The sequence below is a fragment of the Schistocerca nitens genome, chromosome 5, assembly GCF_023898315.1.
Source record: "Schistocerca nitens isolate TAMUIC-IGC-003100 chromosome 5, iqSchNite1.1, whole genome shotgun sequence".
Taxonomy (NCBI): Eukaryota; Metazoa; Arthropoda; class Insecta; order Orthoptera; family Acrididae; genus Schistocerca; species Schistocerca nitens.
The window spans coordinates 95,850,257-95,877,729 of NC_064618.1; the positions used below are offsets into that span (position 1 = coordinate 95,850,257).

Below are 27,473 nucleotides of genomic sequence, written 5' to 3' on the forward strand. Positions count from 1 at the left end.
CATCTCTCTCCTCACCCCCACCACTCCCTGCACTCCTACCCCCAACATGCTTCGTAAAAAACCTAATCACCCATGATGCCCCATTGCGGCCAGTTACTGTGCCCCATTAAGAGAATCTCTGCTCTCATAGACCAACACCTTCAGCCTATTACCAGTAACCTATCCTCCTATATGAAAGATACCAACCATTTCCTCCACCGACTCTCCACAGTTCCTGTTCCTTTACCACATGGTGTCCCACTCATCACTATTGATGCCAACTCCCTTTACACTAACATCCCTAATGCCCATGGCCTTACCACTATTGAACACTACACTTCCCAACATTTGACAGATTCCAAACCAACAACCTCCTTCCCAGTCAACATGAGCAACTACATCCTCACCCACAATTACTTCTCCTTTGAAGGCATACCTACAAACAAATCCGGTGTACAGCTGTGGGCACCAGCATGGCACCATCCTATGCCAACCTATTCATGGGCTATCTAAAAGAATCCTTCCTAAACCCCTCACCTGGTTCAGATTTATTGATGACATCTTCGTGATCTGGATCGAGGGTAAAGGCACCCTTTCCACATTCCTCCAGAACCTCAACACCTTCTCCCCCATTCACTTCACCTGGTCCTACTCAATCCAACAAGCCATCTTCCTTAATGTTGACCTCCACGTTAAAGATTTCTACATCAGTGCCTCTGTCCATATCAAACCTACCAACCACTAGCAATACCTCCACTTCGAAAGCTTCTGCCCATTCCATACCAAGAAGTCCCTTCTATACAGCCTAACCACCCATGCCCAACAGATCTCCCATGCCTTACCTTTCCAGTCACCCACCAACTCCCGAAGTCCTGCCGTCCAGCCATTGAGGAGGACTCCCCTCGTGACTCAGTACCACCCAGGCTCCCCTCGTGAGCTAACTTTCGTCTTGTCCTAAAATGAGAAATGCCCTACCCATTATCCTCTCCCCCCCTCCCTCCCCGCACTGGTATTCCGCCATCCAATATCCTCATCCATCCCTACACAACCCCTGCTTCCAAACCCTTCCCTCATGGCTCATATCCCTGTAATAGACCTAGATCCAAGACCCGTCCCCTTCTTCCCACCACCATCTACTCCAGTCTGGTCGCAAACATCATCTATCCCATCAAAGGCTTTGATCTACAAGCTAAGCTGCAACCAGAGTGCTGCATTCTACGTGGGCTTTACAACCAATTAGCTGTCTGTCCACACGAATGGCCACTGACAAACTATAGCCAAGAAACAACTGTACCACCCCATTGCTTAGCATGCCACCCAACACGACATTCCTCATTTCAGTGACTGCTTTAGAATCTGCGCCATCAGGATCCTTACCAACAACACCAGCTTTCCTGAATTGCACAGGTGGGGACTCTCCCTATGATACATTCTACATTCCTGTAAGCTTCCTGGCCTCAACCTTCATTAGTTATTGTCCTTACCCATCTAGCCTCTTCCCTGTATTCATTCTAGCAATACACATCCCTCTATTCCACCAACGCGCCCTTTGTCTTTTTAATTATCTCCTTTTCCGCTACTCCCCTCCTCCCTCTCACACTCTCCCTCTAACCTCCTGACTGCACCTAGCTGCACTACCCTCTCCCCATCTTGTTTACTGTCCCCTGCCCCTACACTGATATTCCTCCCCCTTCTCCTCTCAGTCTCCTACCCACCCCCATCACCTGGTTGCCCCTCCTACCATGCTGCTACACGCAGTCTGGCTTCAGCTGCCAGAGACTTTGGTCATGTGTGGGAGTTGCACTTGCATGAGCGTGTGCGTGTATGTTGTCGAATTTCAACAAATGCCTTGTTGGCCGAAAGCTCACTTTCCAACATTCTTTGTTGTGCCTATCTCCAACTCAGCATCTCGGCTATATGGCAAGTAGCAACTATTCTTTCATAATATTGTAATACAATGAATTATTCTTCGCATGCTATGCCTATCAACATAGCAGAAATAAATCTTAATAAATTGTATAATAAAATGTACTAACTATCACAAATGATGTAAGGATCTGCAGAGTACAGATTCACGATTCAAAATGTATGACATCTCTAGACAGTGTGCAATGATAACACTTGTCAAGTTACACAAAAGGTACTATTTGCAAAATTCACTAGTGGATAGGACTAAAATGTTCCACTTGATTTGAGGTTGTAAGTTTCATCTATTTCTGTGCTATGTTGTTAGTTTGCCCTGGAATAAAGTTCCTAGAAAGGAGTTAGTTACATTACATTAGGTACATTAAAATAAACCAACATTCTAAGCATATAATTCAGACCTCTAAACATCTAGTATGCATTGTGCATTAGTCAAAACCTCTTACTTTAGCCTTTTTCCGAATATGTTTTAATAGAGGAAGAACATGGTGTGGGCCAGGGTGAGCCAGTGCACCATGAGAAAATCGTTTGAGAGGTGGTCTGTGAAAGTTCCGGAGACGCATTGGACCCATGTGTGTTTGCACGAATGGAACACGCAGCTCCACAACTGGTGTTGAATGCTGAATCAAGTTTCCACCACTGACTTTAAGACGCAGAGATGATTCTGAAGACCGAGGCATATAGTATCTGGAAAAAAAAAAAAGGCAACTCCATAAACGGGAACACTAATATGTTTTTGGTTACATTATACGTCTAAACTTAAAGCTAGTAAAAAAGCATGTGGTGGGTGGTTTCATAATGCATGTGCAATATATGCAATTTGTTTCTCAGTACTGTAAGAAATGCTATCAGTTACTCCTATCAAACTCAAAATCCTAGAAACAAGTGTGCAAAAGCATTTTTTCCAGAATCTGATGTCATATTTGTCTGGAAGTAATCACTCAAAAATATACCACAGGTAATTACAGCCTAATGTCTTTACTTTTGGACAAAATAATAGAAATACAATCATAAACATTATATTTTAAGTTTTGTCATGTGGAACGCAGCATCTATATTTTATAAACTTAACAAAGAGAAAACATTTTTTTTTTAAGTGTTGAAATAGCAATAATACAAAAAAACTTAATGAAGCTCATTTTATTTATGGTTACCATTAGAAATCAAGCTCTAACAGACAAACATTTACAGAATGGAGAGGATGATTTGTAACTTGCTTACACCTATCTTAGCCTTCTCCTGTCCTCCTCACACATCTTCTAATCACACTACAATAGCAAGAATAGGTGCAGATTAGCTACTGTCATATCTCTCTACCCCCAAATAGGTGAGTGAATGATTCACAACAAACAAATTAAATCTTTCATAACAAAATTTTCATGGCACCAGACAGTGAATATAATGCAGTGATTGTTCAACAATTACAAAGTTCAATTTGAAAAAGGATATGGTAGATTCATTGAACCAAGTTAGACACAGTTCATGTCACATTCACAATATAAAGCCTTACATGCTTTTGAAATAAAGAGTGCAGAAATATCAAATTTACTGACTCAGTATCCATGCAAATTACAACACAAATTACTCCACAATTCATGCTGCACATACCACTGTGTCATTCAACATTAGTATGTAGGAACAGGCTGTTAGTAGAATGCTCTCCCATCTGTTTGAAACCGGCCTTTACTGTCACGGTGATGCTTCTGTCAGTCCTGATGGTCGATCAAAATTGGTTGTTGATCAAAAACACATTGATGTTATGCGCAACATGACTTAAGAGAGTCATCATGTGACTTATCATGAGATAAAGGTCTTCTTGGGCACACCAACGACTGCAGCACATTAGATTTTTGCACGAATACTTAGCTGCGAAAAACATTCGAACTTGACGAATTCACATAGCATGACTGTGGCTCAAAACAGGCTTGTGTCAACTGGTGTGTCTAAATCATACAAAAATCTGACCAAAGTAAATTGAAAACCAGGATACAACACAGTAACAGGAGAAGAAACTTAGGCAAACATTGCTGACAACTAAAATCGCAAGCCTCAGAGGGTAGCATGCAACAAAACAACAAACAGCATGAAGTGTACTACATTTTTGGGTAAAAAAAATGGGTTATCATTTCAGCCCAATTACATAAAATGTGTAAATAATGTAATGTCATCTACATACTGTATATAAAGAATGATTACACTGCGCCTTTTTCAGTCACAAATTAATCACATTTGAATGCTATCTGTATGTGAGCTAGGTAGCTCGGAACTATTTTTTTAAAAGGGGATTCAGTTCACGGTGAATGGTATACAACAATCAGTTTGCCTGACATCATCAGGAAAATCAGGAATAAGAATTGAAAACACTGCACCACTCTTTATCAAGACAATGTCACCTGACGCAAAGCACATATCTGATTATTTACAATGGAGGAAAAGACAGACTGCTACTTACCGTAAAGAAGACATGTCAAGGTGCAGACAGGCACAATTAAAAGACATTCACACACAGGTTTCATCCACAGCCAACAGCCTCCATGAGTAAAAACAAACACACACACACACACACACACACACACACACACACACACACACACAAAAAGCAAGCTCCATCGTGCACACAAATCCACCAACTCCAGCATCTCGGGCATTCTGGCCCAAGATGCTGGAGTTGGTGGTTTGTGTGTGTGTGTGTGTGTGTGTGTGTGTGTGTGTGTGTGAATGGTGCGGGTGTGCCTCTCTTTTACTGATGAAGGTTGTGGCTGAAAGCACTATGTGAGTGTCTCATAACTGAGCCCATCTGCAACTTGACGTATCTTCTTCATGATAAGTCAGCAATCTGTCTTTTCCTACATTGTTGATATTCCTACCCAGAGTTTCCATTGTTCGGTATCTAATTATCTGACAGAGAAAAACATCAAATTAATGTCTCACTGCATGTGTTCACCTGATTTTATCACCTAATGAATTCTATTTGTTCCTGTCTGTCAACCAAAAAATGCATGGCCACCTCAAGAAGCTGTGTTGAATTCTCTCAAAACCATGCTCCTGAGGTATCAACATCAAAGTAGAAAAAAATGTTTCCAGAATTGGACTCTTACTTTCTCTCACCTTGGAGATGGAGCAAAAGCTCAGATTGTATAAACATGGCGAAGTGAAATGGCCATGTGCATGTCAAAGAAACCACAGAAACCCTAAATCTGAATTTCAGTTCTCCCAAATGTCAGACCAGGGTCTTAATCATTGTGCTACCTCGCTTGGTGAAAACAATGAAATATACATAACAGTACTCAGAATGGGGGCACTATGACTTCTTGATTAATACAATGAAATATTCAGGAAGGAGTAGAGGATTTCAATGCCTTCTGTGTAGTTTTAATTATGGGGAGACAGCACTGAATATTTGCTTAAATCTAAAACATTGTTACCAATTTTAACAACATTTGATATTGCTTTTCTTATGTGGTTTCAAACACAAGTATAAAATCTATTTCCTGCTACATACCTGTCATTGGAAACGTTAAAAGGATCCCTGTCTGGTGACTTGGGTGGTGGAGGTGGTGCATCTTCTTCCATGACGTTGATTACACCGGCCTTCCCAAGAAGGATCTTTGATTTCTTTACGTGAGGATGAGGAATTTTTACTTTTGCTGGAGTCACTGAATCAAGTCTCTGTTTTGCTGGATCTATGTCATCAGGTATTCCCAATATGATGTTTTCATCATTTGGATCAAGTGTCAGAATCTTTGGCTTAGGTATGTGAGACATATTTTCAGAATCCCAAATAACTTCATCTTCCCAAGCTCCATACACAAGCTCCTCATTTTCGACTGGAAAAATGGAATACCAAGTATCATCTGTATTATCGTCACCTCTCTGCTGATGTTTACTCACCAACCTGAAAAATGAGTAAAATCATAAACATAGAAACAAGTAAAACAAAATGGGCACTTTTTTGGAGAATAAATGTAGTACAGAAGCCAGTCTACAGGACATACCTAACAAATTTTAAAGGCATTGTGCCACAGTTCAGAACATACATTACATTTTTTACTAATTCCTATTTTGTACATCCAGAATTGTGGCTATAATACTGTCAAAGGCCACCTTCATTAAAACATATGAACTTTATTCTAACAAAAACAAACCTCCCTTTGAATACACTGTACTGATATTTTCCAGAATATTTTTTATCACAAAACTGTGTCTGGCGCATACTACTCTCTTCACATTTTGTTCAGCTCAACATAACATTCCTAGCGGAGGCTCAGAAAGTTTATTCACAGAAAATAGTCAGTTTATGAGTGGCATGGGACCAGTAACATTACATTACACCAAAATCTTGTTCACAGTGTACATATATTTGATATAGGTATAGTGTATGAGGTACTAGTATTCTTTTTATGCATTATTTTTTAACTGTGAGTTTATCCTTTACCTTTTTTTTCCTGATCATGATTTGAAAGTCACACACTAACTACAATTTTAGTTTACAAATGAAACAATCCCATAACAACACTAAAATATATATCTGAGTGTGTCTTACATACATGCAGTGTAGATAATGGACTGACCGACTGACTGACTGACGCCACTGAATGGAATGGGCTTGAATGGGCCATGAAAACACACTGCACAAGCACCAAGGAACATGACAATGGTACACATTTGCACATGATTTCTTGAAAGGGGAAAGAAGGATCAGATATCAGTACTCCAATACCAATACCCATAAGTGACTTCCTAGAATACATATGTTGGATACAGAAGAGTTAGGGTGGAAGAGTGGAAGATAGACATCACAAAATGAAAAAAGGTCAAAATGAGATTGAAAACAAGAAAGCTCAACTGCAAGATGGGGGAAAACTAGGAGGCAGCAATAAATAAACAGAATCAGATGACCAAGAATTTAAAATAAAGCAGAAAGACAGGCTTACAGAAACGACAGGAATCTGAGGGGAAACAACATGAAAGCATAAAGAACAAAGAACCAGTTGTAAGCAAGGATACCATAGCTATGAAAATAAAATTTCAAGTTATTAAAAGAAAATCAGGAAGGGCAAGCTAAAATCAGTGACATCATGTAGGGTGATAAAAAAAGAAGGCATGTGGCATTGAAAATACGGTCACCAAAATAAAAAGGAAGTTGAATGAGTAAGACATACATGGAAAGGTAGAAACTGCAGTAGACAAAATCTGTAAGACTAGCATGTATGGATGGAAACCGTACACACACACACACACACACACACACACACACACACACACACACACACACACACACACACACTGTAAATATTCAGGGACACAACAGGAATGATCATTTGAAGCAAATAAGTCTAGTAAACATGGGCTGTAAAACATATACATTAGGAGCTATGAGCAATTGTTCATCTTGTTGCTGTGAAACACATCTCTTCTACTGAACAAGGGCTCATAGCTCTTAAAGTATACATTTTGGAGCCCAAGTTTACTAGACAATTTCTTCTTGTTTTGGTCCATACTACCTCCTGTCAAATATGGAAAGCAATGAGCTTGCAGTAGGAGATATCTGTTTCACAATATTGAAGGTCAAGAGGTGCTCATAATTCTTAAGAAATGTATTTAAAGTTCATGGTTGCTAGATTTTTTGATTTGGATTACTGTTTCCGTCACATCCCTCAATACTGACTATGCCTCCTGGGACACCCTGTACATATATTCTTTAAATAATGGTGTCAAATTTGAGAATCTTGTTGAATCATGTTCATTAACAAGTGGAACAAAAGGTCTGCCACATAAATAATGTAGTATATTTAAGGGACATAACAACCTACAGACTGAAACCACAAAGACCTATAAAATTTAATAAATGTCATCTAGAAGAAATCTTATACTCACTAGGTGTCTTATGCACTTTTTAAGAACACTCTACTATAGATAAGGGCAGACAACAAATGGATTTCTGTTTAGACAACAAATGGATTTCTGTTTAATTATTTGAATGGCAAGTTAGAAGATTGGAAGATTTCTCCACAGAAAAACATAAAAACTAAACTAAATTTGAAATTACATTCCTAGTGGAGTACTTGTCAGTGAACAGACAGAGTGAAATCCAAAAGATGTGGCCAAGTGGCACCATCTATAGAAGAGATATACTGGGGTGCTAATGAAAGTTCCAGAAAAAGAATGGCAGGAAAACCAATATTTGCACCAGCATCTAAAGGGAGATATGTTAATGGTAATTCTAATAAGAGTCTCTGAGTCACTGGAAACTGAACACAAAATCATGAAGCAGATGGATTAACTAGACTGAGACTGAGGGTCCCATCAAAACTAAAATACAATATGGAGGAGGGCAACGACATCATTTAGACACAGAGTGTAAGCTCAGACTGAGAAAGAAAGTGATTTCCCTAAACCATGAATACATAAATGTAGATGGCCAAATGGGGACATGAAATACCATCCTCCCACATACATGTCCACTGTGCCAATCATTGCAGGCACCTCACTCATTTACAATACTGAAACAGAGTAATTATCATCATCTGTTGTTCACAAAAGAGACAGTAGTTGTGTGTGTGTGTGTGTGTGTGTGTGTGTGTGTGTGTTTTGTCTAATTGGGAAGAAGGCCTTCTGGCAGAAGCTTACATATTTGACAGTCTTTTTGTTGAGCCTATCTGCGACTCAACATCTCTGCTACATTGTAGTAGCAATCCATCCTTTTCATAATATTGTCATACAGCTGAGATTAGTATTGGATGTATGATAGCAAACCAGATATTCCAATCAGAGAGAGGCAGGTTGTAAAAAGATGAACTGTAACAGGAATTTAAAGGATGCAACATGGGTACCAACATCTTCAGGTAAATGAGGAATCTAAAAATAGCATTCGTCTAAGTTGGCCAATGTTATCTTAAAAGATGTTACCATCTGGCCTAAAATTTTTATATTACCTTTTAAATATACCCTTGAATGGTTGTTAAGTATAGATAAATTGAATAAAATTATGATACATATGATAGCTACAAAGGGAATGAACGTTCTCAGATAATGGAATGGATATTAGAACATTGTGAAAAAGTCAACACAAGAAAAGTCAAATTTTGGTAAAAAGATACCAGATTTTTTGGGACATATCATAATGTTTAGAGGCATCATCAAACTGAATATAAAATAATGATTTTCCAACATGAGGAGCAGCTACAACAGTTCTTAGGATTATGTGGCTTATACTAACTCATTGTAAGCACACAAATTCAATTTGCATGTTGTCTTAAGGAAGAACAACATTTGGAAGCAGACATAAAGCTGAAATTTGGACTCCAACAGGTCAAACGCAGCATAAAATATGCTGAGATGTTGTCATATACAGACTTGTGAAAGGATTTTTACCTAGGCTGTTACAGTTCAGAATACGGCCTGATGTTTCAGTTACATTAGCTGCATAAAAATGGACAGGAAACACAAGTAAAAAAAAATTACATTTAGCGAACAGAACAGTATCAAAGTAGGAAAGAAAGTACTCAGCTACTGAAAAGAAAATTCTGGCCATGCTTCTGGAGGCCAAGAAGACAAGTGCTGTAACTGACCAATGTGCTTTGTTGTTTCTGATAAATAACAAACTGTCACAGCAGACTGGCATGACTGCTGTAAGTGCTGTAGTGTTTTATTTTGAAGTAGTGAATATCCCCAAGGAACAAAATGTCCTCCACAACAAGCCATCACACATGCCTGGGAGTCTAGGCAGTGAGGGAATATTGTAACCCAGTGGAAAGGGGTGTAATACTATTGTGCTGAGAGGAATCAAACATGAAACTTATTAAAGAAAAAAGGATGTTACGAGAAAAAGGAATGGGGATGACTGTTTTCAAATAGTTTTTTAATTATTTATCAGGTTATGCACGACCATGTAAGTCAATGCTACTCGGTTATGGAATGAGCCAGTCCATAGTTTAATGAATGCTATTTAGAAAATTTATAAATAAAAGAATTACTGAAACATGAAAGAAACTGAGAGGATATACAAATAAATAACACATTACAGAGGAAAGTTCTCAACTACTTCATGGGATTCCTGTATAGAACAGAAGCAGTGGGTCCCAAGGAAACCTTTCAACTTAGTTTCGACAATCTGGTATTTAGTATTCAGTTTTTTCAGTTTTTCTGGAAGCCTTCTGAAAAGGAAACCTTTCTGTTGAATGCTAAAGGAGATATTATGCAAGTGCAAATTGTTTTTCTGACTAGTTCTCATGTTGTAGAATAATGGAGTACATGTACATCGAGGGCAGAGTTAGAATCCAGACACCTGAACAGCAGCCAACACAAAGCCTGCCAACTGACATTGCACATCTGCCAGGCCATCCTTTTCTGGATGCAGAATACTCTTGCTGAGTGCATGGATTTCTCCTGGAATGTGATACCACAAGAGATAACAAAAGTGTAAGTAGGCAAAGTAAGCCTCCTTTCCTTCTTCTTTTGTTCCGGAAATAATTGAGCGATATTTCTTGCTACTATTGCCACCTTAAAATTGAATTTCTTTAGCTTCTGGAGAATAAGTGGCAATAGTCTCCTGACAATGGCATATGGTATGATGCCATTTTTGTGTGTTTGTTTAGCCTATAAATTGGTGAGTTTGAATTATTCAAGAACGTGTTTTGTTTCAGAATCATTACTTTCCTAAATTCTGTATCAGTATGAGACGTGAAAAACTTCTAGAGTAACTCCACTACAGTCCCTCCTAATTTACTCAACATGGCCTGTCATGCAAAAACATGAAGCTACAGGCCTGAGGGGGCTTAGCAGTACAGAATATTAGGCTCGTAATGGAAGAGAATACTTTATGTTCTTTGTGTAATCTGCAAAGAGGACAATTTTTGTTTCATGTGTCATGTTTATTGGCTGATTATTGATATACACCAAGAAAAGCAACAGACCCCGAACAGAACCCTGTGCTACCCCATTTTACATTCATACCTCTTCCCTGTTTGTTGACACTGGAGAACAACCTTTTGCTTCCTACTTTTCAGACATGAAGTAAATCATTGTTGAGCTTCTTCCCTAATTCCATATAAACCATAAACAGGCACAGAAGCTATAGATCAAGGTCAGTGCTAGAATTTCAATCTTCTCCTCCTAGATAGTAATTTATCAACACTCATAACATCAACTGACATAACCAAATTGCAAATCCGTAAACAAATAAGAAAGAAATTTCAAAATGTTACTACATATAATACACCTATAAGGGGAAAAAGTGGGGTTTGCCACTAGTAATACTGTGGGGTATGTAACTGAAAAGGTTATCACTTTTGCTAATGATGTATGAGGTAATTGAGCCACTTCCCAACACACTACTGCCATAGATTGTACCTTAAAACACACAGTTTTGAGAGTTCTTTCAAATATACCTTAAATCACACAGTTGTGAGGGTTCTTTTATGTTTACCTTGAAAATAGCAAAAATTTATAGTCTATATGGGGAAATATACACAAAACTTTGAAATACGGTGAAAACTATCGGATTACAACAACTCGGGTGTTTGTTTTCCACATGCAGCCAATAACTGTATAGCAGGGTGACGTCACACTGTTGCAGTGACTTCTGCCATACAGAATGACAAACAGCAAGCTTACTTGGCAGCTTGTTCCAAAGTGCAGCTGATGTGATCAGCTTATAGCAAATGGAGTGACCGTGGCTTCCACTTAAGTATAATTTATACAGTTATACCTCGTACACCCTTCACTACCAAGCATTAATTTTACTTACAGTAGCTCTGCTCAGAGCCTGTCAACAGAATCCAAAACATATGCCTCTACTGACGGCAGCCAACGTAGGCTACTTCATTTGCTATGGGCGACACCACAGTTAACAGGACATGTTCATCGAACAGTTGCGTAATGGCTTGTTTGTCTTTGTTGCAGTTGTCAATGCTGATTAATTCATTGTGATGGCAGGCAGAGTGTTATAAATGTAACAGACTGCTGGGATAAGAAGAACTGATATCGCAGCACACTCAACTTTATTTCATATTCATTTGTATAAATAAGTATCGCACGTGAGGGAAATTTTCTGTGTATATACATGCTTTCACAACACTTACTGTGTTTACGCTGCAGCAAGTGACAACTTTGAAGTGCAAACGGCACACATTTACAATACGAGAATACTGCAGAACGCTCCGTTTTGACAACTCAGCACAATGAACAATGAAAAGTTTACAAGCAGCACACTAGAGGTCACTGCGCTCACATCATCAGAGTACACTGCACTACCTCTGTCTACAGAAGCAAAACACACACACACACACACACACACACACACACACACACACGTTAGATTTCAGACACCTTTCACTGTACTTCACAGTTTTTGATTCAATTCCCCATGCTCATCAATTTTTGCTTTTTTCTGGGTGAGCACATAGGAAAGATCTCAAATACATGTGTTTTGATGTATAACTTGTGGCCATAGCATGTTGGAAAACAACTCATGATAAGGGGAAACATTGGCGCCTCATGAACGCCCATAAATAACTAAGTGGAAGGACTGAACCTTGAGGGGGGGGGGGGGGGGCTGATTTACATTAATGCAAAGTGCCGACTCAAATGGACTTTTCGTCATGATAGTATTTGCTGCCAAGGTTTCCTCTCATGCCCACTACCAACCACACACTGTTACTAACTGCCCCTCACTCCACACATTTGCTCGGTCCATCACCTCTCCCCGTGTGAGCCATCCTGGAACCGCATCACGAGCACCAAAAGGCTACGATCTCTGGAGGAGACCTAATAGGACAAAAGCCGGCATGGCTCAGCTCGATTACGTCGTACCTCTATACCAATTTCAACTTTTGATGAGTTTTTAATTGCTGTTACACATCTGCAATTTTTTAAGAACTGATGAAATTCATTACCACAAATTATCATACAAAACTTTGTATTGCACATTTAATACCCTTCACTTGTACAGATTTTATATGATGTATTGGAGAGGATTGCAATTTTTAATCAGATATGCCAGTTACATTTGTTTTTTCTCTTATTTTGGAGTTTTAATGTTTTACTCAATTCTGCATTTTCCTCAATTTTGCATTTTTTATGTCTGGACCAGACAAAAATGTAAAACACGGCTTTCACTGTACACTGTACTATAAAAGTGACCTTTAGCACATACCTGACAATGGTTTGCAGAATTTAGGTCTAGTTGTAGAACGAATATGATATATGTGCACACACAAAAGACTGCATGCCTACATACACACACACACACACACACACACACACACACACAGACACACAACACTAATTTTAAAACCTGAACAAATTTTGAGCATGCTTAGTAAAGTTCTTTCCTTTTTATATTAATCAAAATTATCTATTTTACAACTTGAAACTTTGCAATGTATTAAATGGAATAGGGAACAACACATTTTCAAAAGCACATACATGTTCTTGTTCTGCTTGTTGACGGAGCTGGACAGACCAGGCATCTGGCCAGAACCCAGCCTGACAGAGCCTCCAACTATGTGGGGCACTCCCTTGCCTGGCTGGCTGAAAGCCTGGGCAGTCCTGTTGCCACTACTAGGAACCCACCCAGCAGCATTTGTCTTGCTGTTGAGCTTCTGCATCACCTAAAATATAGTGCAATATACCAGTTTACTAGAGCATACTACTTACTTAATAGCAGGCAGATTCAATACTATGTGCCATGATGGCAACCTACTGCCTGAAAAAGACCTTTGCTTCTAATAATAGGTGTAACAATATTGAGTATACACATATAGCAACTAGATGTTGCAGCAAGAGCATAGAAACAGAAAGATTTCCTTCTTACCATACAATGGCACCAATTTTGCAACAACCCCAGCCTTTGATTATGAAAGGTATCGATCACACTTCTTCACAACCTGCAAAAATTAGAAACCTTTTGCATAGCTCTGAAAGCTAACCAGGGATCACTTTCCTCATGAATATGGAAAATCACATGCTGGTCAGATGCAGCACTGTCTCTCTGAACATTGCACTTTGAGCGCCTGTGCGTGCACACCCCCCCCCCCCCCCCCCTTTCCCCATGCACGCACACACACGCACACACACACACACACACACACACACTCTCTCTCTCTCTCTCTCTCTCTCTCTCTCTCTCTCTCTCTCTCTCCCCCCCCCCCCCCACAAGACTCTGGCAGGGAGGTAAAACTGCAAGTGCGCACCACAATTTGAGAACTGTATTACAACTCTGGAAAGGCTTTGGTTATCTGTGAAGCTAGGGATTTATGGGAGAGCAAAATCGGGAAGGCAATTGAAATATGAATGATGTTGAACACTGTACAGCAACATAAATAATTTGCCTTCAATGTAGTTTGGAAACCTCCACTGGAAGCAACTCTCCTCTAGAAGAGGAAGAGTTGAGAATGTAGAAATCTGTGAGAGAAAGTTAAATAGCAATCTTCTTTCTCAATAGTTAGGATGCAAGAAGCAAATAAATTCAACGCACAATAATTTGTATCCATGCTTTGCTATTACCTTATGTTTGATTTCATCTCCATTCCATACAACTTCATCTTCCCAGTGCAGCTGAGATACCATTAAAAATGCATCATCTGGATAGTCCTCAGTCAATTGTTCCACCTCCTCTTCACCTGCCTGAGGACAAGCAATTTCAGTGTCAAAACAGCTCACTTTCCTTATGTAATCAAGAAAAACATCAGCATTTCAGTTGCACAGGCTGTCTACTGGTCATGAAAAAGTATGAAAATGAACAAATGGTAATGAAAGTAAAGAAAAAGTAATGAAACTGAGTGAGTGGTCATGACTTTTGTCTTGCAGGTCAGTCAGGTGCAGTTCTAGAAGAGAGTAGCAAGATAGCACTAGCCCAAAAATGTTGTATGCAGCAGTCCACTTAATAAACTATAATATATATTATAAAGATTCACCATAGTTCTGAAAAAGTATTTGTTATCTGTAGGGGACTTGTATGTTCATCTGTGCAAGCCTTGTTAGCACAGCCTCAGCTACAGAGATTTGGGACATTGAGGGGCAGCTCCAGAGGGAGAAATCTGGAGGTGTGGCTTCATTGACACAGATCTAGATTAGGTGTATATACAACGTGGAAATGACATGTAAACTGTAGCACTGCCCAAGACCATGCTGCAATCTAATGTGTTGCAGAAGGATTACGTTAGAACAGTTGTTTCTTTAATTCTATCAATTCCCTCCGCTATTTAAATTTCTTTAACCTATGTCTTTTTTTGGAAAGGTATTTCTTTAGAGGTTTTCAATCATTAATATAAAACTATTCTAATTATAATCTCATTTTAAAAATATAAAAGAAGAAACTTAAATACTGAATCTATCACAGTGAAATTTATCATCTGATACAGATTTTGTAATTTTGTAATTGTTATATTGTCTTATGGAAAATTGTACACTTTCACCAGAGTACTATTTGCATTTTAATTGGGTGTAGTGACAAATATATTTGAAAATAGCCATACCCCACCGTAGTGAGAGCTGAATTTTTTTTCAGCATCTGATGAACAGTATATTACAATTATTATACAGTTACATATTTCATGCTAAAATATAGTTCAAGTGATATAAGAATTATTACATTCAGCTTTCATTTCAATGGTTTTCAGGTTCGTTACAAAAAATGTTTTTGTCATTGTACCAAACACATTTTTGAGAGGTCATGAATTCAACTTAACGGGTAATGAAAAACAATGGATTTTATCCTCTGAAAATCAGTAATCAGTAGAAACCCCGTTGCATTTCATGAATACTAAGAATGAGAAGAAATGTAAATCATTAATCCTTGTGTTGTTTACACACAGGTACACAGGTAGCTTGTAGTATTAATACAAGTAGTTGCTTTCTTAGCAAACAGAGAATTTCAAGATCACTGTTGTTAGTTCCATGAGTAGTTCTACTGGTGAAATTAAACTTAAATAACATAGATGTACAGTTTTTTCAGTAACTGTAAACTTTTACCATGAGTGAGAAGTGTGGGCTCTGTCGTAGGTTTGTGAGTAGGGGGTTACGGTGTGGAATTCGTTCAAAGTATTTTCATTGGGTGGGGTGGGGGGTGGGGGGGGGGAGGGGGAGGAATGTTCTGGGGAAGATAGTGGGCATTCTAGAGAGAGCTTCTCCTAGGAATGCAGAATTTGTAGTAGAAATAAGTTGATAGAGGAGCAGGAGCATAAGATCTGTGACCTTTAGGTGCAGTTACAATGCGTATAGGAGGAACCAGATAGGTTGAGGAGGCTGAAGGTTGGTGGGGAATGGGAACTGGCAGTTGGCAAGAAGGCAGCTAGGGGGAGGAGGTATTCAGACAGTTATACTTCGCGTATATGCAATAGATTTGACCAGCTGTCAGAGTTGAGTGGAGAGGAGCCTCTTGTAGCTGTAGATATAAGTAACATGCAGCAGTCCTCAGCAGTTAGGAAGCCTAGGTCAGTTGCAAAGTCTAACAGAAAGAAGGTGGTTCAGCTGCTAGGTAGTTTGCATGGTAGAGGTGTGGGCCAGCAGTTGCAGGAAGTGTTGGGGAGTGAGTACCAGGTCACCAACATTGTGAAGCCTAGTGCAGTGTGGGCTCAGGAGACTGACAGCATAGGGGAGTTATGTAGGAATTTTACGAAGGAGGATCAGATAGTGATAGTGGGTGGAGCAGGGAACAGTCCTGATAGGGACGCGAAATATGATGTAGGTGGTGACCTCGTAAAGACAGTTTGAGAAACTGGATGCACTAATGTGCATTTCATGCAACTGTTTCAGCATCATGATCGGCTTCATCTTAATGTGGCTGTTAGGCGCGTTAACATGAGGCTGGAGGGGGCGCTGATGGCAGAGGGCATGGGTCACATTTCAGTGGTGCCAGTTGGGTCTATCAGTAAAACGGGTTTCACTAGGCATGGCCTACACCTCAATAGGTATGGGAAGGAGAGGCTGACAAAGCTTATAGGTGACAGTGTAGTGGGTGGTGGTGGTGGGATCACTCATCAAAAAATCCCTGTAGTAGTTCATGTTAGAGCTGCACCTTTTTTTTAGATTGAAGACCGCTGATAGATATACCTGCTTAAAGGAAGTCCCTCTAACTAAGGGCTCACCTTCCAAGGATGTAATGCTTCCAAGCAGAGAAGGAATTAGCATATTTCATCAAAACATAAGAGGTATTAGAGATAAAGTTAGTGAATTGGTTATAGATGTTGACTCTGAAATTATCAGTATATCAGAGCATCACTTAAATAATTTGACAATTCAGAGGATTCCGTTACCAGGATACAGATTAGCTGGCTGTTTCTCAGTGAGTTCCTTGTGGGGTGGGGATGAGGCTATGTACGTAAAAAACAGTATTCCATTTGATTCCATAGACGTATCATGACACTGCACTGAACAGATATTTGAATATTGTTCCGGGGCAGTTGAATTTAGTAAAACTAAACTTCTAATTGTTGTTGTTTATAGGTCCTCTAACTCAGACTTCATAGCATTTCTGCTCAAGCTAGAGAGGATTCCTGATTCACTTTGTAGGAAGTACCAGAAATTAGTTATATATGGTGACTTCAAAATAAATTTTGTATATAATGGTGCAAGAAAAAGGATGTTGGTAGATCCCCTAAATCCATATGATCTGATGCAGACTATGCTGTTTCCAACTAGGGTGCAGGGGAACAGTAGCACAGCCATAGACAATATTTTTATTCATTCTTCATTACTAGATGGTCATTCAGTTAGTAAAAGGGTGAATGGCCTTTCAGACCATGATGCACAGATTTTAATATTAAAAGGCTTTTGTACTCAAATGTCACATATAATTATAAACTATGTAGGAAAGTTAATCCAACAGCAATAGAGAGTTTTTAAACCTTGTGAAGGCTGGATGTTTATAGTGCCAATAACATAGATGATAAATATAATGCTTTCCTTAACACATTTCTCATACTCTTTGAGAGTTGCTTTCCATTAGAACATTCTAAATGGGGTACTAGCAGTAATAGGCAGCCTGGGTGGCTGACTAGTGGATATGGATATCATGTAGAACAAAGTGGGAATTATATCAAAATGTTAGAAGTAGTCACAATCAAGCTACAGTAGCCTATTACAAACAGTATTGTAAGGTGCTTAAAACTGTTTTTAGGAAGGCAAAGAGTATGTGGTATGCAAATAGAATAGCTATTTCACAGGATAAAATTAAAACCATACGCTCAGTTGGGAAGGAAGTGTCTCGTCAGCAGCACAAGGTCGACATTATAAAGTCTGTTCATAGAAAAAAAAAATTTCTGTTATTGATAAATCAGATATATGTACAGTATTTAACAATCATTTTCTGAGCATTGCTGGTGAGTTAAATAAAAATTTTGTGTCTACAGGGAATCATATAACTTTCTTGGCAAATGCCTTTCCAAGATTGATGTCTGAAATACTCCTCTGCGATACAGACAAAGGGGCAGATTGAGTCAATAATTAAATAACTGAAGACTAAAGACTCTCGTAGATATGATGGAGTTCCTAGCAGAATATTGAAGTACTGTGCTGCACATGTTAGCCCTGTATTTAGCCATATTTGTAATTTCTCCTTCAGGAATGGTCAGTTTCCTGAATGATTAAAGTACTCAGTAGTAAAGCTGCTTTATAAAAAAGGGTGAAAAGGATAAGGTAGACAATTTTAGACTTATTTCTATGCCATCAGTGTTTGCTGAAGTTATTGAAAAGGCTGTGTATGTAAGGATAATTGATAATTTTATATCACACAGTTTGCTATCAAATGTACAGTTCGGCTTTAGAAGTTGTTTAACAACAGAAAATGCTATATTATCTTTCTCTGTGAGGTACTGGATGGGTTAATAAAAGGTTTTGAATGCTAGGCATACTTTTTGATTTAACTACGGCATCTGATTGTGTTGATCACAAAATATTGATCCAGAAGTTGGACCATTATGGAATATGGGGTGTAGCTCCACAATTGGTTAACCTCTTACTTTAGCAACAGACAGCAAAAGGTCAAGTGGGGTACTGTCAAGTGGGGCGTGCCCCAGGGATCAGTGTTGGGGCCACTCCTGTTCCTTATTTATATAAACGATATGCCCTCTAGTATTATGGGTTGTTTGCTTTATGACACTAGCTTGATAGTAAAGGATGTTGTGTGCAACATTGGCCCAGTTTCAAACAGAGCAGTTCATGACCTAAGTTCATGGCTTGTAGAAAATAAACTAACACAAAATCACAGTAAGACTCATTTTTTACAGTTTCTAACACACAATTCAACAAAACCTGATGTTTTAATTTCAGGGGATGGGCATATGATTAGTGAAACTGAACAGTTCAAATTTTTATGTGTTCAATATAATAGAGGGAAACATTCCATGTGGGCAAAATATATCTAAAAATTAGGATGATGTAACTTACCAAACGAAAGTGTTGGTATGTTGATAGACACACGTTTGTTTGTGTGTCTATCAACATACCAATGCTTTCATTTGGTAAGTTACATCATCTTTTGTTTCCTATGTGTTCAGATAGATAGTAAATTATCATGGAAAGCCTGCATTCAGGATCTTGTTCAAAGACTTAATCCTGCCATTTTTACTATTTTAATGGTATCCGCAGTGAGTGATCGTTCAACACAAAAATTATTTTCACTTGCTTATGTCGTATGGTATTATATTTTGGGGTAACTCTTCTCATTCTAAAAGGATATTTTTGGCTCAGAAACGGGCGGTTCAGGCAATAAGTGGTGTAAGTTCACGAACCTGTTTGCATGTCTGCGTATTTTGACATTGGCCTCTCAATACAAATATTCCTTACTGTCATTTCTTGTTAACAATATTAGTTTATTCCCAAGAATAAGCAGCTTTCACTCAGTTAATAACCGGCAGAAATCAAACCTGCATTTGGATCGGACTTCCTTAACTCTTGTGCAGAAAGGTGTGCAGTATGTTGCTGCATCCATTTTCAATAAGCTACTGCTCGAATTCAAAAATATAGCAGTAATACATGCACTTTCAAACCAAAACTGAAGAGTTTTCTTATGGGTCACTCCTATTTTGTTGAGGAGTTCCTTGAAAAATTAAGCTTATTCTTGTTGTATTGTTGATTGCGTTTACTTAAACTTATGGACTGACTTTTTCGGGTTCATAAACATTTTATTTTTATCTGTTTTTTATGTTGTAATTTCATATACTGACATGTTCCATGACCTTGGAGATTTGCTCCTCAATTTGGTCCTACGGAACTTGATGTGTAAATAAATAAATAAATAAATAAATAAATCTCACAGCTCCTATTTACACTGTTAAATTCTGTGGCGTTGAAACTGTAATATAATGTCATAGTACGGTATTCAATCTCATAGATGTTCTTTACATTACCACTGATGTCAAATATCTATCTGTCAATGGTGCAACCCACAGTCCAAAATATTTCTAATTCTTCTTCCTTTCCAATAATTTTGAATGTGATAAACCAAAAGCCAATTTGAAACAGTCAATACTAAAGTTCTAATTAATTAAAATAACCAAGAACTTCCAATCTCCTTTTGGATTTGTTTTTCTTTTTTTAAAAAAATAGCTCAACTTTTTGACAAAGAGCACTGAATCACAAGGAAGAGGGGTTCAAATGAGATTATGTGATTCAAATCTCTTTGGTGAAAAATGTTTCCTGTTTGTATTTGACAAAAAACTTTAGATATGATTAGATATGCTCATTCCACAAATACAAAATTGGATATCCCCACAGATCTGAAGCATGGCTGACAAAGCAAATACTAATAATGTATCTTACGCAAGAATTTGTATGCTTAGATTTAATACACATTCAACAAATGCTATGAGGTCTTCAAAAATGTGACACAGGTTAAAAAGTTTCAACACATTTTTCTCTTCAAATTTATACAGTAATTATCATAAATATAATGATGAGCCAAAACATTATTATCACCAGCTTAATAGCTTGTCTGTCTGTCTGTCTTTGGAACAAAATACGTCACTGATTCTGCATGAAATACTATAGGGCCTGATAGCAATCCAGATGGGTTCCATACAATATACATCACACAAATTTGGTCACCAAGATATCAACATGAATTCACTATAATGCTCCTCAAACCACTGTAGCACTGTTCTGGCTCCGAGATACAGACAATGATACTGCTGAAAGATGAATCACTGTTGGGGAAGACATCAAACATGAAAGGCTACAGGTGGTTCACAGCTGTCAGCACGTCTTTATTACTACCACAGGTCCCATGCAAGGGCAGCACAACGTCTCCCATAGCTGCTCCCACCAGCCTGTGTCCATGGCGCACTGCACCTTTTGAGCCACAATTCATCTCAGTGACACTGTTTGTGGAGACAACCAGTGACCCTGTGTAGCAAAAATGTGATTCACCTGAAGAGCTGATATGTTTCCAATGATTGACAGTCTAACCTTGATTGTTCGTGCCGACTAAAATTATAATTGATGATGTTGTTGGGGGCAACATGTGAACATGTAGGAAGGTCTGTTGTGGAGCTCCATGTTCAAGAAGGTATGATGCACAGTGTGCTCCGAAACACTTGTGTGTGCACCAGTACTGTGATCTCTTGGCAGAGGTGCCACAGATCACCATCTATCCTACTTTACAGAGTGCACAAGCCTCCAAATCCCACCGTCTGTGAAGTCGTGGATGTCCAATCATTTACCATCTTGTGGTAGTTTCACTGTCCCTCTACCTCTTTCTGTAGATCTTCACAATAGTAGCACATGAACAGTCAACACACTTCATTTTCAAGATACTTGTTCATGGACTCTGCATAATACTAGTCTGCCATTTGTCAAAGTTAGTTATCTCAATGGATTATCCCATTTTCAGTATATATCTTTGCTAGGGTAATCCCCTGTCCATGTCAGCTCTGCTTACATACTTTTGTTACCACATCATGTGCCCACAGCACCATCACGCATCATCCAACATTGCAGGCAGTGGGCAGTGGTCATCATGTTTTGGATTATCAGTATGTATAAAGACATACATACAAAAAAGTATAAAATAATTCCTAGGTTATTGTACCTAATAATTTTATTATAGCACAGTTTCAACTGCACAGTATTTCCATTAATACAACTCATTATTTCACACCAGTCATTATGACCCATTATTCTTCCCTATTGTGAGATTATTTTTTAGGGTTTCAATGCACTTTTCACTTTTGTTTGTTTATTATTTTTTTGTAGTAACCCACACATTACTGCAGCTCCGCCACCATTACCACAGCACTGGTTGATACGTGCACCATGCAGCTGATCCGGGCTCCCCTACCAGATGCTGCCGACCTTGGCCCAGCATCTCTATTGCCTGCCATCAATAGCAAGAGGTCCCTGACAGGCAAATGCTTCTTATATAAGCTTTTACTGGTTCTGGTCAGCAGTCTTGTATAATATGTTCTCTAAACTAAATGGTTGCACTGTCATGGCATGACTGAATAAAGAGTTGGTTTCTTCCCACAGTACTTTTTATTGTGTTCAGAGCTAGGACCCAAGTAGCGATGAATAGAACTTCTGTGTGCTTAACTTCAGTGACTATTGTTTTCAAGTAACTTATACATGGATGCAGTACTTTAATCACTTTTCCAGCAGCAGCAACTTACTGGGGCTACCTTGGAAAACTTGAGGCAAAGCTGACAGTTCAGGCTCCACCACACTCCCATTTCTGCTGTACAATGACTCTGCTGAAGACTGGGAAGCTTATGAAATCTGGCTCCACTAGCAGTTCATTGCATTTAGGGTGAAAGACAAAGAAACTAGTAAGGCTTAGTTTTCAATCACGCATTTTTCCTTGTGTGTACCATTTGTGTCAATCAGCCCTTTGCAGGAACTGGCCTTCCTCTCTCTTGATGATGTGTGTAGTTTGTTGTCTTCTTATCACCGCAAGCATACCCATGTCATTGCTGCTTATGTAGAATATTACCAGTGCTGCAAGTGGCCACATTAGTATTATTGTGCTTGGGCAGTGAAGCTGCAGAGTTTGAGCCATGAGTGGGATTTTATTACTAAAACTTCCAAACAATCCTATGCAGACGTCATGGTTAGAGACGCGATCGTCCACCTAGCACCCAATATGCAAGTTCTTCAGAGAGACCTTCAATTTGAGGATCTCTCCTTATACGAAGCTTGAAACATTACTCAGTCCTTTGAAATCTCCTGTGCTGTGAGCCACCAAATCAAAGCGTAGAGTAATATCACCATCATTGATAGAAAACACATTTGTGCACAGCAACAAGCTTGCCAACCTACGAGGAAGTTGATGCCATTCAAATGAGGAATCGTACCCGCAATGGACAACCCTATCAGCAGCAGCAGCAGCAGCAGCAGCAGCAGCAACAACAACAACAACACTGTGCAGCACTTCTGCTATCCCCAGCCGGCCGAAGTGGCCGTGCGGTTAAAGGCACTGCAGTCTGGAACCGCAAGACCGCTACGGTCGCAGGTTCGAATCCTGCCTCGGGCATGGATGTTTGTGATGTCCTTAGGTTAGTTAGGTTTAACTAGTTCTAAGTTCTAGGGGACTAATGACCTCAGAAGTTGAGCCCCATAGTGCTCAGAGCCATTTGAACCATTTTGCTATCCCCTCTTGTTTTGTGTAATATGAGAGCTGAATCCCCCAGGCAGTGGGCATCATATCACAAGTCTCACTAGAAGGGCCACACTGTATCAGTTTGTTGTTCTCAGCTTTCCTTCCAATGAATGGACATAGACATTCATTCTATTTCCTCACTGTCTACAAGTCGGAATAAGCTCTTTGTTGGAGTGTCTGTGGTGAACAAAGTGTCATCACTATGAGTTGACAATGGAGCTGCTGTTTCGTTCATCAGTTCTCAAATGTACACATGGCAGGGCACCCCGCCGTTGGCTCCCGTCAAATGCCATCTGGTAAGCTACAATACATAACATTTTTCTGTTCTTGGTCAATTTACAGGCACACAGCTTACAAATCTGTAGCCCGTCCTATCACTTATTTGTTAACAATCCTCATACTGAAAATTTGTTTAGGTTAGACAATTTTGTTGCTTTTGAATTTTCTATTACTGTGCATCTTGTATCAGATCACGTTCCTCATCACGATGTAGATTCATTGTGATATGGATTTTCAGATTTGTTTTCTGAGGGATTAGGGTGTGCAAATAACTTCACAACACATATCATGCTTAAACCTTCACCTGGGCCATGTTTTTTTTTTCTTTTTTCTTTTTTTTCTGGATGTGATCCATATCTCTGTACTCATGTGAACAAGTCATGTCCAAATTGGATCAGTTGACATCACTAGGCATCATTTGACTGATCTTAATAAGTAAGTGAGCAATGCCATTAGTGATTGCAAAAAGACAGTTGGGTCAGCCTTGAGTTTGTGGAGACTTAAAAGTTACCATTAATGCACAATCTGTTATTGACACATACCCTCTGCATCAAAATATTGACATTTGATGTTTATGCTTCCTAGTGCCCCTGCTGCCTTCCAATGCTTTTTGGAAGAATTTACGGTAGATGTTCTTTGCTGCATCAACTATCTTAACAATACTGTAATAAGAGGCACTATGATGGTACAATCCTTATGTAACCTCTGTCCTCTCTTTACTGTTTCGAAAACTGCAGGCCCCAAGTGTAATATTACAAGTCACAATATTTTCATCCCTCTATTGTGTGTCTTAGTCATGAAATTTCCAGGCAGGGTGTTTGACCCCTGGAATAGCATGTCACCACTATTACGGCTTTCCTTGTCTGACCAGTTTGCAGGAAGTCCAGGTATTCCTAGCTAAAATAGCATACTATCACAGGTTTCTTCTGGGCGCAGCAACACTGACTCACCCTCTGCACAAGCTGCTTCATAAAAATATCCCTTTCAAGTGGTCACCAGCCTGTGAGCACGCACTTGTGCAACTTAAAAACATATTATGCTCTGTGCCTTGCCTTCCGGCCTTCCAACCAGGAAAACATTTAGTCTTAGCTACGGATGCCTCCCAGTAGTGGGTGGGAATGGTTTTGACCCACTGTCATGCGGAAGACTATGAGCAACCTATTACTTTTGTGTCCAAAACATTCAACACAGGTCAACAGCACTATTCCCAGGTCAAAAAGAAGCCCTTGAGATTGTTTATGCCTTTAAAAAATTTTATGTCTTCTCGTGCAGCACAAAATTCCACTTAGTCACAGATCTTAAACCCTTTGTTTCCTTGTTTCAGCCTTCAGCTGCTTTAGCTGACAAAGCCACTCACTGCCTTCATCATTGAGCCTTATTTTTGTCAAGATATAATTACCAGTTCCATTTCTGCCCTACATCATAGCACTCAAATGTGGACGCACTGTCTCGGCTGCCCATGGGGCCCAATCCATTGTTTGGTCAGGATGAAACGTTGTATTTTCAACTTGAAACACAAGCATAACAGACTATTGATGGTTTCCTCATTAACACCTCCAAGGTTGCATCCACATCAGCATACTAAAATAAGTTGTACATATGATCCAACACATGTGGCCTGAGCGTCCACTGGGTTGGGCATCTGACCAAGTGTGGAACTTCTATACTTTCCATCATGTCCTTCCCTGTTAGATGGTGTCACTCTCTTGCCCATAGGGGGTACTCCCCATGATCTGATTTCAGCAACAATGCATAGGGAGATTCTCAACCTTTTACATCAAGGTCATAGGGGAGTCTCCTGCACTAAACAACTGGCACCTTGGCACATGTTCTGATCTGGTATTGATATCATCGTGGACTTCTTGTCGCAATTATTTAAAACAACAGGCTGCACTGCACACTGCTTCTTTTCCCCTTGGCTAGTGCCCACACTACCTTGGGAATGAATTGATACTGACTTTGCTGTACCTTTTTAGACACTTCTTGATTATTGGTTGTTGATGCTTTTTCCAAGGTTCCTTATGTTTTTCATTGTCTGTCTATCACAGCAGACACTACTGTCGAGGTGCTATCAAAAACTTTTTCTGTCAAAGGCCTAACCTGCACTGTGATTTTGGGCATTGGTCTCAATTTTTGGCTCAACCATTTACAGATTTTTTGCTTTCACAATGGCACCCAGCACATCACAGCACCTCCCTTTCGTCTGCAATCCAATGGTAGGCAGAACACCTCATGAAAACTTTCAAAACAAAAATATGTTACAGAATTTCTGGTGAAGAAGGCCCTTACATTCTTTCATTATTTTTACAGAATGACTTCAATTGGGGGCAAGAATTAGGGCAAAGTCATAATGAGTCGGCAGCTGCAGACGCTGCTCCATCTTCTGCTGCTTGTCAGGTGTTCTGCAGAGACATCAATGTCATCACAGTTTGTATTACGAACTCTAGTCTGGGCCTCTGGGTTTGGATGACATGCGTGTTGGATTCCATGCATTATCCATAGCCAGTACCGGCACAATATGTCCATGGTGCATGCCTACAAACACTTTGTGGTGTACCACTACAATCAGCTGCACCCTCGGGTGGACACAGATGCCTCCTTACAGACCACCGAGCTGGTGTCTTTTCCACCATCATCCTAGTTTGCTGTGGGCAGCGTTCTACCAGGGCTCTGTCCACCCAATGTCCCGAAGTGCTCCCTGGCTGCTCTGACAGTGGACCAGCCCCACACAGACAATGCTGCTCGGCCTCTCGACACCCCTGCAGTGCCATCTCTTACAGGAGAGAAGTCATTGGAGTACCTACAGACGCCTCCTACATTGATGCAGGCACTCCCTAGACTGATGACGGTGCCTGCCGCCCACCTACTGGGACTGCGTACATTACCTCCACACACCGTTGCTCCCCAGCTCAAGGCATCTAGAGAAGATTCTGATGTCAACATGACCCATGCCTATGATGTGTGAGAGTCATCTGCCTGCTCTCCTGTAGGGGGTGGAAGGTGCACATCTCCAACCTCATGTCACTTCTGCACCTATTCAACGGTCTGCGTGGAACAGAAACTGTTCGTGCACATGACAACCACTTCAGGTCATATGGATGTGCCAACCATCACCGCACTGCAGAGGAGCTGGTATCTCTCCCCAAGGGAGGAGGAGTGTAGTAGCCCGCACATTACTGCACCTCCATGACCACTACCATGGTGCTACATGCACATTTGAGTAGCATGTCGTTTGGTTGCTCTGCCCCCCACCCCCCCCCCTCCCCTCCCCCCTCCAACAGAGGCCACCAACCTTGGCCCAGCACCTCTATCACCTGATGCTGATAGCAAGCTGACCCTGGTAGGCAAATGCTTCTAACATAGCCACATATCGGCTCCAGCCGGCACTCTTGTGGATATTCTCTAAACTGTATTGTGCTTGTGCTGTCCTGTCATGACTTAATACACAGTTTGTTTCTTACAGCTGTGTGCTGTATTGAGTTAGGATCTAGAACATTTTTATTCTACCTTTCTCCCACTTTATCTTTGACTCCTTAATGTCCCTTGGATCTCTTAATAGGCCACTGCCTTCATAGTTCACTTACCAACTGCCTGTAGGTCATTACTAGTATTCTGGAATATTAACTCCAGCTGCTAGAACCCATTATAATTCAGATCCCATATCTACACCCACATTTAACTTCAATGCTACAGCAACTAT

General features: G+C 39.8%; 1 protein-coding gene across 1 annotated transcript in view; it reads right to left on the reverse strand.

Moving 5' to 3' along the window:
- The window catches only part of LOC126259441 (transcription initiation factor TFIID subunit 1), a 230,279-nt gene that overhangs the window by 136,907 nt on the left and 65,899 nt on the right, over positions 1 to 27,473 (reverse strand). The window contains exons 5-8 of the mRNA XM_049956255.1: positions 14,410 to 14,529; positions 13,330 to 13,514; positions 5,405 to 5,797; positions 2,349 to 2,589 (exon numbers count right to left, since the gene is read on the reverse strand). Coding sequence (XP_049812212.1) covers positions 2,349 to 2,589; positions 5,405 to 5,797; positions 13,330 to 13,514; positions 14,410 to 14,529 — 939 coding nt within the window. The remainder of the gene's footprint in view (positions 1 to 2,348; positions 2,590 to 5,404; positions 5,798 to 13,329; positions 13,515 to 14,409; positions 14,530 to 27,473) is intronic.